This window comes from Phaethon lepturus, unplaced genomic scaffold, assembly GCF_000687285.1.
Source record: "Phaethon lepturus isolate BGI_N335 unplaced genomic scaffold, ASM68728v1 scaffold29504, whole genome shotgun sequence".
Taxonomy (NCBI): domain Eukaryota; kingdom Metazoa; phylum Chordata; class Aves; order Phaethontiformes; family Phaethontidae; genus Phaethon; species Phaethon lepturus.
The window spans coordinates 1981-14157 of record NW_010534483.1 but is presented as its reverse complement, the minus strand read 5'-3'; the positions used below and the strand labels follow the sequence as shown (position 1 = coordinate 14157).

Sequence of the window (12177 nt, the reverse complement as noted above, 5' to 3'; positions counted from 1 at the left end):
ACAGGAGCCAGCCAGGGTCCACATCCAGGTGTATTACTGATGGAGGGCTGAAAAGGAGTCTCTCTGAAACTGGTCTGAGTTGAGGTCTCCTTGGGAAGGCAGGGGCATGGGGCCTGTTTTCCTGCCTCTCTGCCCCATGCCAGCCCTCACAGGAATTTCTGCAGCATCTTGTACTGGGTGGAGCCCCTGGCTGGTGGTTGTGCCATTTCCCTCCAGTGGGCCAGGCGTTAACTCCTGTGATGCTCATGAGCACCATTTGCTTAGCAGAAGGCAGAACAAAGTCTGCTGAGTCAGAGCACTGGTAACCTTTCTCAGCACTGACCAAAAGTTCTCTTACGTGTATGCCTGCTCCTGGCCACTTGGAGTCCAGACTCATGTGAAGCACATCAGAATATCCATGCTCTTTAATAAAGAGTTTGTGACTTGCAAAGTTCTACATAGTGGTGGATGGGTGCACTGGGAAGTGTAGGCAAGGAGGCAGTTGCTGTAATATAACACAGGTGTGGAGTGTGGAAACATTGGGTTTTATGAGTGGCTGGTGGAGATTTTGCTTTTATTTTATCATGAATCCTCAGGCAGAAAGTTTGTAGGTGAAATCTGAAATGGGCTCAGTCTGTTTCTGCCCACTGTAATATGAGATGTTGTTCTTGTAAATACTGCTTTCAAGATTAACAATTCCCTGGTTTCTAAGTGTTTAAATTCTCCCCTGCTTGCTTCCATAGCTGACTTTGATGAATCTAAGTCTCCCAGCCTAGAACAGCTGGATACACTGAAAGAGTTTGCTGGAATCCCTGCCGGAGCCTCCGCTCCCGAAAGCCTTGCTACTCTTGCCTTTCTTTATATGTGCCTGGCTATTTCGGCTAAGTATGGGTAAGGCTATCTTCCTGCCCGAAAATAAACATGCTGTCTTGAGTGCTGTTCACTATTAATTGCTTCTACAAGGTCACAGGAAGAAACCAGATCTCTGAGGTGAAATAAGAAATTACAAGGAATCTCACTTCATTTAGTTTCTGAGCACCTCAGGAGTCAATCTGTAGCGTGGGTGGGGTTGCGCAAGCAGGTGGGCTGGGAGTCATCTGCTCTTGTTGAGTTTAAGTCAGAGCAGTTCATCCCACCCTTCCTGCACAGTCAACAGAAGCAGACTCCCTCCAGCAGGCAGCTCATTTCATCCTAGCTGAGGTTAGAAAAATGTGAATTAATTGTCTGAACTAAGTCTGATCTCTCTTGTGGGCTGAATCTCCCTAAAAATATGAGAACTTGGGGTAACAGCAACTCAGGGCTCTTCCAGTTTCTAAACTTGACCAACACCATTGATATGATCAGTGTACGTTACTGGACAGGTGCTCGGGGCAACGTCTGACACAGCACTGCTTGCTGTTTTAAACCAAGTCAGAACCTGACTTCAATATTCATAGCGAAGAAATCAAAGGTTAAGGAGTTACGATGTGTAGCTGCATCATGTTTTGCTTTGCAGTCTCAGAGTTGCTTGGTGGTAGCACTGGGGCTGTCATCAACCTGCTCCGGAACCCTCAGTTTGTAGTTCATGTCACTCACCAGCCAGTGAAAAGCTCTTGGGTTTGATGTTAGGATCTGTAACACAAGCTGGACACATTCAGTGGAGAAAGGGGGCACGTGGCACAGATATGTGCATATTTCATCTTCTCCTTCAGCTTGTCGCTCCAGTGGGATGTAACCATGCAGTTATGGATTTGGGATATTTACGCTTTATTTAGAAATATGTTTAAAATCCTGTTTACAACAATCTTTGAAGGGTATCTTTATGGTGCTACTCAAGTATTTAGTTACTAAGTGCCCCTGCTAGCAGCTTGACAAGCTGTGCTAATCATAGATCCAATTCAGCAAGGCTTTGTTCTAGTACAATGGCTTAGCAAGGCTACTCAGCTGTGCTAACTGAGCACTCATGAAGCCCGTGTGTGTGTGTCGGATGTGTATGCATGTGCTGATATTGCCAGTTTTCAGCCAGGTTTTCCTGTGATCAGTCATAATTGGCATCTTTTGCCTTTGTAATGTTTTCTCAAGATGGAATTCAAGGTCATTGTGTTAGTTCCTGTGTTTGTGTTTCAGAGATGTTCCTGTTTGTGTTTCAGAGATGTTCCGAGTGTGGACATACTGGTGTGGTCTGAACTGCCCACGGGAGCTGGGCTGGGTTCAAGTGCTGCCTATGCCGTTTGCTTGGCAGCAGCCCTGCTGACAGCGTGCAGAGCCATCTCGTGCCCTCTGAAGGAGGGAGAGTCCACAGCCAGGTAACGCATCAGGGAAAGCTCCCTGCTTTGGATTCACAGCCTGGGGCAGCTCTGTTCTCTGTGCCCCTGTCTCTCCTTTTACCTGCACAAATTCGGGCACTGGCATCTCTCTTGGTCTCCCCGGCCAGCTGCTGGGCTGTGGCTGTGGCCACAGGAGTGGCACCTTGAGCCCAGCTCCTTTCCCTTCCTCTCTTATTGCTGCCCTGTGTTCCCAGCAGCAGAGACATGCCCTGTCCCAGGGCTCTGACCCGTGAATCACATCTTTACCATTTACTTCTCCTGATATAGCAGCTGGATGCAGAGACTTCATAAAACTTGCACCATTTCCCTTGCCTAGTGTAAGATACGCATAAGATATACCTAGAATAAGAAAAAGATATACATAAGTTATAAAGATAATTTTTTTTTTAATTTACTTTGCCAAGCAAATAAAACACACACACTTTAATGTGGTGAATCATTTTTAATCTCTATATTTCCTCTCTGTCCCTGAGCATCTTCCAGGTTTTGCTTTGACTCCTCAAGGAGACGAGGATCCTTTCTGTTTTTTCTGCATTTTCATGTGAATTTTTTTCTGCATGTGGTACATTTCTTCCTCATCTCCTGCCTGAGTTTCCCCTTTATCAGTGGCTGGTGAAGGGGAGTTTCTTTCCTTCTGCCCTTGGGTTGCTTTCCCTTGGAGTTTAGTCTTGAAAAGCTGGTCTGCTCTGCTGTGTGTCTGAGGAGGCTCTGTTTAAAGATGCGTATCACAGGTGGAGTGGCAGAACCCTCTGTTGTACGCTCAGTGCCAGGTACAACGTTTTATGGTTGGCTTCTACGGACTTTGTGTGGGACTGAAAGTGAGACAGCAAGAGGGGGGTGACTGTTCTGCTTCAAAAACGGAGTTTGCAGCCTGACGCAGAAACGCGTTCTTAGAGCAGAGCAATTTGTACGCCGTGCTCAGGCAAACCTCCCAAATAGTCACACAGCATGAGAAATGAAAGGCCGGTTCCAAACCAGGCAGTGAGCGGTGAGGATGTCTTCGTTCCCTGCTCGTGCTTCTTAGCTTCAGCTTGAATACAGCGTAATTTTTTTTCCTTCCGGCTGGCATGCAGAGGGGTAAGTGAGAGATGGGGCTGTCAGACTTCAGAAGGTTTTTGCTTAACGTTGCAAGAAAAGAACAGTGTGATATAATGACTCCTGTGTAAAGAAGAATCGCAGCCTCTCAAAGAGGATTAAAAACAAGTGGTTTACAGCAAACTGTGCTTCTATTTTGAGTAGCGGTGGTGTGAGCTGTTTTCCTGAATGCTTCACAGATTAAATATTGGCAAGTGAAATGAAAGGTGTGTGGAGATGGGTAAAGACATTCAGCTGAGGCCCAGGGAAGCATGGAGTTAAAGGAAGCAGCTTCCAGGTAGCAGGTGGCTCTCAGAACATCTGCCTTGCCTTAGCAGTGGTCAGTGACCATTCTTATTATTTCATATAACACTCTGTGATGCTTTTCCAAAATCATTTTTTGTGCCTTTGCTCCATCATGTAATACCTGTTCCGGGCCCCGATTTCTAAAAACCTGTCGAATGTATGTTCTCCCTGCACCGAGCGCCAGCTCTGATCTCTGCAGAGCATCGCTGCTGCTGGGATATCTGATAGGGCTGGGCATTAGGCTGTTCGAGCCGTGGCTTGGACCATGCACTGTGTGTCTGGACTGCAGAGCAGGCAGCGCCATGTTGCAGGGGAGGATCAGAGATGTGTATTTGTGTGCCTGTGTGAGTTTTAAGTGTGTTACAGCAGGGTGGAGGAGGGCTAGCTGGCTCCCTGTGGGCGTTGAGCTTCCATTGGGGTGCCAGGATTTGAGAGAGTCCTTCAGCATGGAGTGGGTGGGTTTGAGAGAGACTGGTGAGTTTTGAAGGTGGTTGTGTGGGTACATGCCTTGTGGAAGTAGGCACAGAGCAGTGGGGTTTGGGGAGAAAGCACTATGGTGGAATTGCCGTGAAGTTGCAGCCAGCAATTGCTTTGTAACGGGCAGCTCTGCGTTGGCTTTTTGTATTGCTACAGCCCGTTAATTAGTAAGTTCAGGCAGGGGCCTTGATCCTTGCTGAGTCTGATCCAGCACCAAACTCTTTGTGCCAGCATTTAAACTCTCAAAGCACTTACCAATTCATGTAACTGCTTTCAAGACAACAGAAAGACCTGGTTTTGTGGTTAGCATAACACCTTCTGGATCTGCATTTGGTTCTCTTCTGTGCTCTAAGTGCCAGCACCCGATGCAGCTTGAAGTGTTAGGAGTTAATCCCTAAAAATCAAAGTCTTTGCTGGAGATAGTAAATCAGTTATAACTACACCTTTTGACCCAATTTGTGAGGTTCCTGCAGCTGAGCAGATGGAAATTAGAGGCGAAGTTGCACGTGTGAAATGCAACTTATTCTCGTCTCGCATCGTGCCTTCTAGGTCTATAAATACAGCGTTCTGCCTGTTGCTCAGCATGATCTCAGGCCAAGATGTGTGGTAACACGCAGTGTCCGGGGAGGTGGGGATAGGTCTGGCCTTGCATTCAGTTCAATTTGTTCTTCACTAGGCCAGGGCTAGGATCTTCTCCCTGAATCTGCGCTCTCCCTCGCCGCTGGCCCGCAGCGAGAGCGCTGGGTAGCGGTTGTGCCCTTCGTGCTGTCTCTGTCCGTGGAGCAGCGCCAGTTCCCCTCGCGGGGCTGGGTGTGTTCTGGGTGCTGCCATGCAGAAAAGTGCCAGTTAGGCGCTGTAAACATCGATGCCCGCTCTCCGCTGAGAGCGTGCAGTGCACAGGGGGAATTTGCAGTGCTGGGGCTTCCCACAGCAACTGGGTGCCCTCTATGGTTCCCACTGCTTTTGTATCTCCTGTGGCCTCTGGTGCTTCTCTCTCGTTGCTCTGCACGTGCTGGTTTCCCTTGTGTATTGGAGTCTTTTTCTTGCCTTTCAGGTGGACAGAAGAAGAACTGACTTTGATTAACAGCTGGGCCTTCCAGGGGGAGCGGATCATCCATGGCAGTCCCTCGGGTGTGGATAATGCTGTTGGTACCTGGGGTACGTGTGTGTTTGCTGCTCCCCAGCACTGAATGTGGGTGCTGAGGAGAGGCTGACGGGGTGGCAGGGCAGCAGCCACATCGCCGTTCTCTGTGCAGATGCCACAAGTTGCATTTCCGCAAACAGTAAGGCTTGGTTGGGGTTGCCGCAGGGACGCTGGATGGAGCAGGTTGCCTCACTGCACCGAAGTGCAGCAAAAGGGAACAGAAACTCCCAAATTCAGGTCCCTGTTTTGACCTGAGTAGAGGGAACCCTTTTCTGTCTTGGTTTGCCCCATCTGCAAGCTGGGACTGGAGCCAGCTGTGCTGTTGGGAGACTTGCCGCGGTAACACCAGAGATCTGCATCCCTCAGGCAAGTGCTGTGGGGCAGAGACCCTGTTGCAACTCCCTGAAACTTAAACGTTCTGGCATGAACAAAGAAACCTAATCCTGTCCCAGGGATAATGCAGTAGAAAATGCAGTTGGACAGCTGTCATTTAGTTTCAATTAGTAGAGACTTCCAAGGGTTTTGGAAGTGCCCTTGGAGACTTTTAATAATCTTTCTAATGAGACCTAATCGTAATGCCTCTGTAAAAGTAGGAGCCAAGTGAGACATTCCTTTTGGACAATGAAATTCTACGCTGAAGGACGGCTGCTGACATGAGTGCACACGTTCAATCTAGTTTGAAACCTGCATGCGTGGCTCTGCCCCAGGGAATCACTGCTTGATTATTTTCTTCAGTAAGGGTTTAATGCTGGCCAAACTCTTTGCCTTTTAAAAAAATATTTAATGTGATCCCAGAGTAGAGGAGAGCAAAGAGAAAGGCATTGGGTTAACTACGTCCGGCCAGACCCTCTCATTAAGTCAGCAGGGTTAGGCAGATTCATGCTGTCTGGGAACATGGTTCATTTAGCTGGCGTTTCTTGCAATTACTGTCATATGCTCTGGGTGAGGTTCTGAAGATGAAAGACCTTCTGTCTCTTACGACACTGTGTTATCTCTCAGCTTGCTGTGTATTGAGACAATGCATGTATTTTACTTTAGGTGGAGCCCTGAGATACCAATCAGGAAAAATCACATCATTAAAGAGGTAATATTCGAGTTTAAAAATAACACTTACATACAGTGGGTGGAATATGTCAAAGAAGCATTGGGTGGATCTTGTAGGGTATAAGATTGATGGGAGATCGCTAACAGAGTGGCGGAAAGGCTTTGTAGCCAGATTTTGCCGCGGGTGTGGGTAGCTTGAGTGTTGTCTTGGTTTGGGGTAGATGGGAACAATGAAATGTTTGGTCATTATCTGACATTAGATGAACACAGCAGAAAGGATCAATATTAATTTCATGGCATTATGGGCAGCAGGAGCGGATCTGCTCCTGGCAGCAAATGACATTGCGAGGAGGGGGAACTTTTTGCTTACCTGGTGGTAGGACTGTGTGAAAACCAAGCTGCAGAGACAAATCCAGGTCCTGCATGTTCCCTCTGCCTCCTGCCAACGAAGTATAATCTGACTCCATTAAAATCTTTCACAGTGCATGAAATTGCTCTATTAGCAGTTAATGGCTACTGCTGGCTAGTCTCACAGATAGTATTTCAAAGGAAAAATTTTACTTGAAAAACATGGATTTCAGTAAATATGTTACAGTGCTATTTATAGCACTAGTACAGTTGTTCCTTGTATCTAAGAGGAACAAGCACGAACCCAGCCAGCACTTAAGCACTTTCTTAACTTTTTTAAAACTAATGGAACTCCTTATCTTGGGTGTCTTGCTGAAATAGGCTTTGTGAGACAGAAGGAACTGTAGGTGTCTGGGCCTTGGGAGCTGCTGGGGGGCCATGAAGGAAAGAGGTGAGGAGGTGTCTCTTGTTGCTTCCAGGGTGCCAACACTGAGGATCTTGCTGACCAACACAAAAGTCCCTCGAAGCACCAAGGTCCTGGTGTCTGGTGTGAAAGAGAAAATCCTGAAGGTGCAGCACCTGTGTGGTCACAGGGATGGAGACGTGTGCTGGGGAAGGGTCGGGGAATAACCCTCATGAGCTCACATCTCGTCACGCGGGGCTGCAGGTCTCTGGGGATCTCTTGGGAGATCCCTCTTGGGGTCACTGCATACCCAGCTGCCCTGGGAATGGGGGTTCAGCTTGCCACCTCCCTCTCTCCAGCCCTAACAGGGCTTGCCACAAAAATCACCACTTCCTTCCTCTGGCCTCTTTCTCTTCCTCCAGTTTCTGCAGGTGAGAGCAACTTACCATTGCCCTGCTCTGCAGCAGGGGGTTCTGTGAATGAGTAAGCCTGAGTGGGGTGAGGAATCGTCCAGCTCCAAGACACTGGGGCCAGTTTTATCACAGTGGTATTGGAAGACTAGCGAGCAGTCTTCTCACATCTTGCCTTCCCCCCTTCTCAGTTCCCTGCTATAATGAACCCGGTGCTGGACTCCATCGATGCAATTTCTCAGGAGTGCCAAAGTGTTCTGGAAGCGATGCCTGCAAATCCATCACCGGAGTATTACCCTGTGCTGGAGGTAAGGGGCTTGTTCGCCAGTATTTTTAGACACTGTTACTGTTGAACATCAAAATGTCATTTAAAGAACATTAGGTCTAAGAAAAAATTTGATAGCAGGAAATGTTCAGTTCCGAGTGAAACCATGGTCTGTGTGCACACTGCTTTTAATGCCCTTCCTGGAGCCAAGGGACGGAAAATGCTGCTGGTGTCTCTCCACAGCAGTGCACAGGGAGGGAGTGGGCCTGGTGCTTTGTGAACCTGTAGCTCTGGAGGTTTTGTTTCCCTTTGCTAAGAAATGTGAGGGAGTTCAGGATGAGCTGCTGCCTCCCTGTGCTGTGGGCCAGCCACGCTCATTCTGGCAATCACTGGCAGTGAAGCAACTGCTTTGTCATTGCCAAGGCTGGAGTGAAGAGCAGAGAGCCCAGCAGCCACTGGTTTGTGATGAACTGGTTACGAGCCAGCTCCCATTGCTTTGCACTCATCCTGGCTCCAGAGAATAACAGACAGAGTTGTGCCCAGAGCTGACCTGACGTTGATGCATGAGGTGCATACAAAGATCTGTGTTTGTCTTGGCTTTGTTCAAAGTAGGAAGGGCTGCTGTGGTGGGGGGAGACACGTGTCCAAGTGGCAGAATTTTTTTGCAGTGCTGAGAGCACTGTAGTCATGATCCATACAACTGTGGAGGAAGGAGATGTGGCAGCGTCCCAGCCGAGGCAAACCTGGCCTTGCCCTGGGTGCCCAGTGACTTGGATGGTCAAGAACCATTTGGTACCAGCAGTGCAGTTCCTTGTTGGCTCTCCTGTGAGGACCTCTGCTTGTCCTTGCTGTTGCTGGTAGGTTCTCCCCTCCGCAGGCACAAGTGTGCTCCGGAGGTGCAGGAGAGGGCTCTTGGGTGGGACAGAGCTGTTGTCGCAGCTCGACCTGTGGCAGCATTGAAGGGCTGCTCTGTCAGCAGATGGTTGGTACAGCCTTCTCCTCTTTGCTTCAGGCTGTGTTGCACCTCACTGCCTGTGGGTGGGCTACTGCTGGGACTGCAGCAAAGATGGGAGGGTCTCCCGTGGGATTCATAGCAAAGTCCTTCTGCAACCTTTGCACCAAGAGGATGGTGGCTTTCTGTACCCCTCAGGGTGGACTGACCCTAATGAGGGCTGAGCTGGCATTGGCTGGGGGAGGTCTGGAGTCTGTTTGCAGCACAACTTCTCTCCACCTTAACGCATTATTGCTCAGGCTGTTGGAAGTATTGGGAGATGGGGAAGAGGAGGGCCAATTTGAAGTGTGCTTTGAGATCCTCACATGAAAGAATCCAAAGCAGCCTTGTGTATAGTGCCTGGGAAGCAGCACTGCAGTGAGGGGATTTCTGTCTTGAACCTGTTGTTTTGTGTTGTTCTTGAATTGCCCACAGAGGCACAGTTGATTATATGCAGCATATATAGATATTTGGCTGTTTCTGAAATATGCAATTCTGGACAGCATTGTATTTGAACCGTCGAACTAGTCTACTGTGTCATAAGCTGTCATCAGATTCGTGGCAGATTTTGGATCAGGAGATGACAGGTGTCTTGGATCATCATAGACAGTGCTGTGCCCTCACTCAGGCATATAAAGAGGCCTCTGGATGGATGTCTGTCCAACCCAGCACAGAACTTGTGATATAGCCGCTCTGCATGCAACTGGCTACTTCATCCCCTCGCGTTTGTTTAATCGCAGTACAGAAATGCTCTGGAGCTGGGGAGAGGGATTATTTCTGCATTGTCCCCTCCTGTGTCGTGTTGGCAGGAGACCTGTGCAGAGCTGAGGGAGGGTGTTGTGACTGACAGCTGCCACGCTGCAGCATGGCTCCCCCCCCTCCCCCTGCGGGGGAGGCCTCGAGCCGCCGGCAGCAAAGTGCTTGGTGGCACCGGCTGGAGGAGGGAACGCAGGGCTCCTGTTCGGGACACTCTCTGGGACTGGTCCCATCTCAGCTGGCTCCCTGCTTGTGACACCCTCTGGGACAGCGAGGGGAACAGCCGCCACACGCCAGGGAGGTGATCGAGTCGTGGTGTCAGACCAGCGCTGCTGAGAGCGAGCCGCCTCCGCTGGCGGCGCTGATGAGCGGGGCGGGCGCTGCGGGGCTTGGGGGCCTGGTGTCAGTTCCTGGACCTGCTCCAGGCTCGCTCTGAGTGCGGGCCAAGTCCTTCCCTCTGTTCCTTAGTTCCTCACCTCTTGTACTGGGAGGAAAGAAGCTGTAACTCCCACCTCTGTGTGGTCTTGTCCATCCCTTGGGCCATTTGGACTTTGCTGTGGCAGCTTTCTCCAGGAGCCGCAGGGTTTGTGGCTGGCTGCGACAGCATGGCACAGATGCACTTGCCGCTCACCAGAGCTGGGCAGCTCTGCTTGGAGGGTGGCCTTGCTTGGAGAGTGGCTTGCGCTGCTCTCCCCCGAAGGGAGGACCCTCTTGACCCCACTTGAGCTGGGTGCCAGATTCCCAGCGTGGTGCTGGTGAGAGGCCCCTTGGCTCGCAGCCCAGCCCCTGCCCGTGAGGAGTGCGGCACAATGCAGACGAGGCAAGGTAGCTCCATGTCGCCTCTCCAGCGATGCTGTTTCAGACTTGGCTGTGTCAGAAGTCCCCTGGATTTAGTTATGCTGGATGGATTGCAGGGCAGGGTGACAGCCAGGAATGAGAGCTGCTGGCTTAGTGCCCTTCCCACGGCCAGCAGGGCTTGCACAGTCTCCTGCTCAACACTTGTGTGACAGGGGAGAGGTGAAGCGGTCAGGAGGCATCAGGGAGCTCTGATTTAGCGCCTGAAATAAATATCTGCTGGCAGCTTGGGGTGACCAGGATTTTCTCTGTCTTCCCTGAGCAAGGAGGTCCAGAAGCTGTTGTACCTCTGTCACTGTGGTGGGCAGCAGCAGCACAGATCATGAGGAGGTCAGGGACAGATGAGCAGCCCAGGGCTCAGACTCTGGCCTTGACTTTGCTGCCCAGTGCTGCTGGGCCCTGAGACATGCTGGTGGCTGAATTCGCCGGAGAAATGAGATGGCTGCGCAGGGGGGTGGCTGGGAAGGCAGGGCAGCACCTTGCTGGGGAGGGAGCTGCAGCTGTGAAGAGCCTCTGTCACCGTGTGTGCTCATCTCACGTGTGTGCGGTTGCTTTTAGGAACTCTTTGATATAAACCAACACCACTTAAACGTGATCGGAGTTGGCCATCCCTCCCTGGACAGGCTATGCCGGGTGACAGCGTCCCACGGCCTGCACAGCAAGCTGACCGGGGCTGGCGGGGGCGGCTGTGGCATCACCCTGCTGAGACCAGGTCAGTAACCCACCGTTTGCCCTGGGCATCCTTCCCCCATTCCACGTGGCCCTGCCAGTGGGGTCCGGTTTGGAAGCAGAGGGATGCGATGCCAGCCCTCGTATGGCTGTGGTGGGATGTGAAGCCATGTCACGAGCGTGGGATGGTGTCTAGCAGAGCCGCCTGGCAGTGTGGTTTGCAGTGTTTGATACGGGGGCGATTCAGTGCGTTCATTTATGTGTGTCAGCTCTTCAGGGCATTGGCCCTGTTCCAGGGGGCATGTGTTTAAATGTGCGATGGCCCGTTTCGGTCTCCCTGCAGTGGCCTAGCTGACTAACTGGCTGTTCTTGCCTTCCTCTTGGCAGACACCTCCCCGCTGGCCGTGGAAGCAGCCAAGCGAGACTTATGTGCCTGTGGATTTGAATGCTGGGAGACCAATATCGGGGCCCCTGGAGTGACCCTGCACTCCCCCTCGTCTTTAAACGCCAAAGTGCTGCACGCGCTCTCCGAGAGTTAAGCTTCTGCCTCTGGCGAGACTGAGCTCTTGGCACCATGTCCTTGGAATGATAGCTGTGCATGCTCTGATGCCGGGAAATCTCTCTCCCGCTCTCTTGCATGGCTGTGGGCCTCTAGATGTGGGTGCGGAACCAGTTTTGGGCCTGGTGTCACTGGGAGTAGGGGCTACGATGAGGACCTGGGAGCAACTGCTTGCACTTGGGCTGGGTGCGAGTTTGACCCAGGCTTTCCAAATCCTGTTTTGAATTTACTTATTCAACTGCTGTGCTAATCCCAAGGGGCAAGAGGAGAGGGTCTTGGCTGGATTCCAGCGTGGATAATGACACTTTGCTTGGTTCTGCTGCTTCAGATGCATGTGGTGTCGCTTCCCTTCTCCCTTGGCGTCCTGCGAGGGCGGGCAGCGAGGCTGGCAAGGTGGATGTGCAGAGCGCTTTGACGCTTTTGGGTGAAAAGCATCTTGGCAGCTCAGGGCTTGACACTCAGGTCTCCCTTTTTCCTGGACTGCAATTCATGGTGGAGAGGAAACCTTTAAATAAGGCTCTTGCCTGCTACTAATTAAGAGTTGGATAATTAAAATGAAAGAAACAGCACATTTCTAATGAGATTATCACT

General features: G+C 50.8%; 1 protein-coding gene across 1 annotated transcript; it reads left to right on the top strand.

Moving 5' to 3' along the window:
* Nucleotides 1-722: 722 nt before the first annotated feature.
* On the top strand, nt 723-11566 carry MVK (mevalonate kinase; the record flags this gene model as incomplete). The annotated part of the gene is made up of 8 exons (XM_010285552.1): nt 723-870; nt 2109-2264; nt 5197-5300; nt 6325-6370; nt 7158-7248; nt 7683-7799; nt 10917-11070; nt 11415-11566. Coding segments are annotated over 8 exons (968 nt in total), but the record flags the coding sequence as incomplete, so codon positions are not given.
* Nucleotides 11567-12177: the final 611 nt, after the last annotated feature.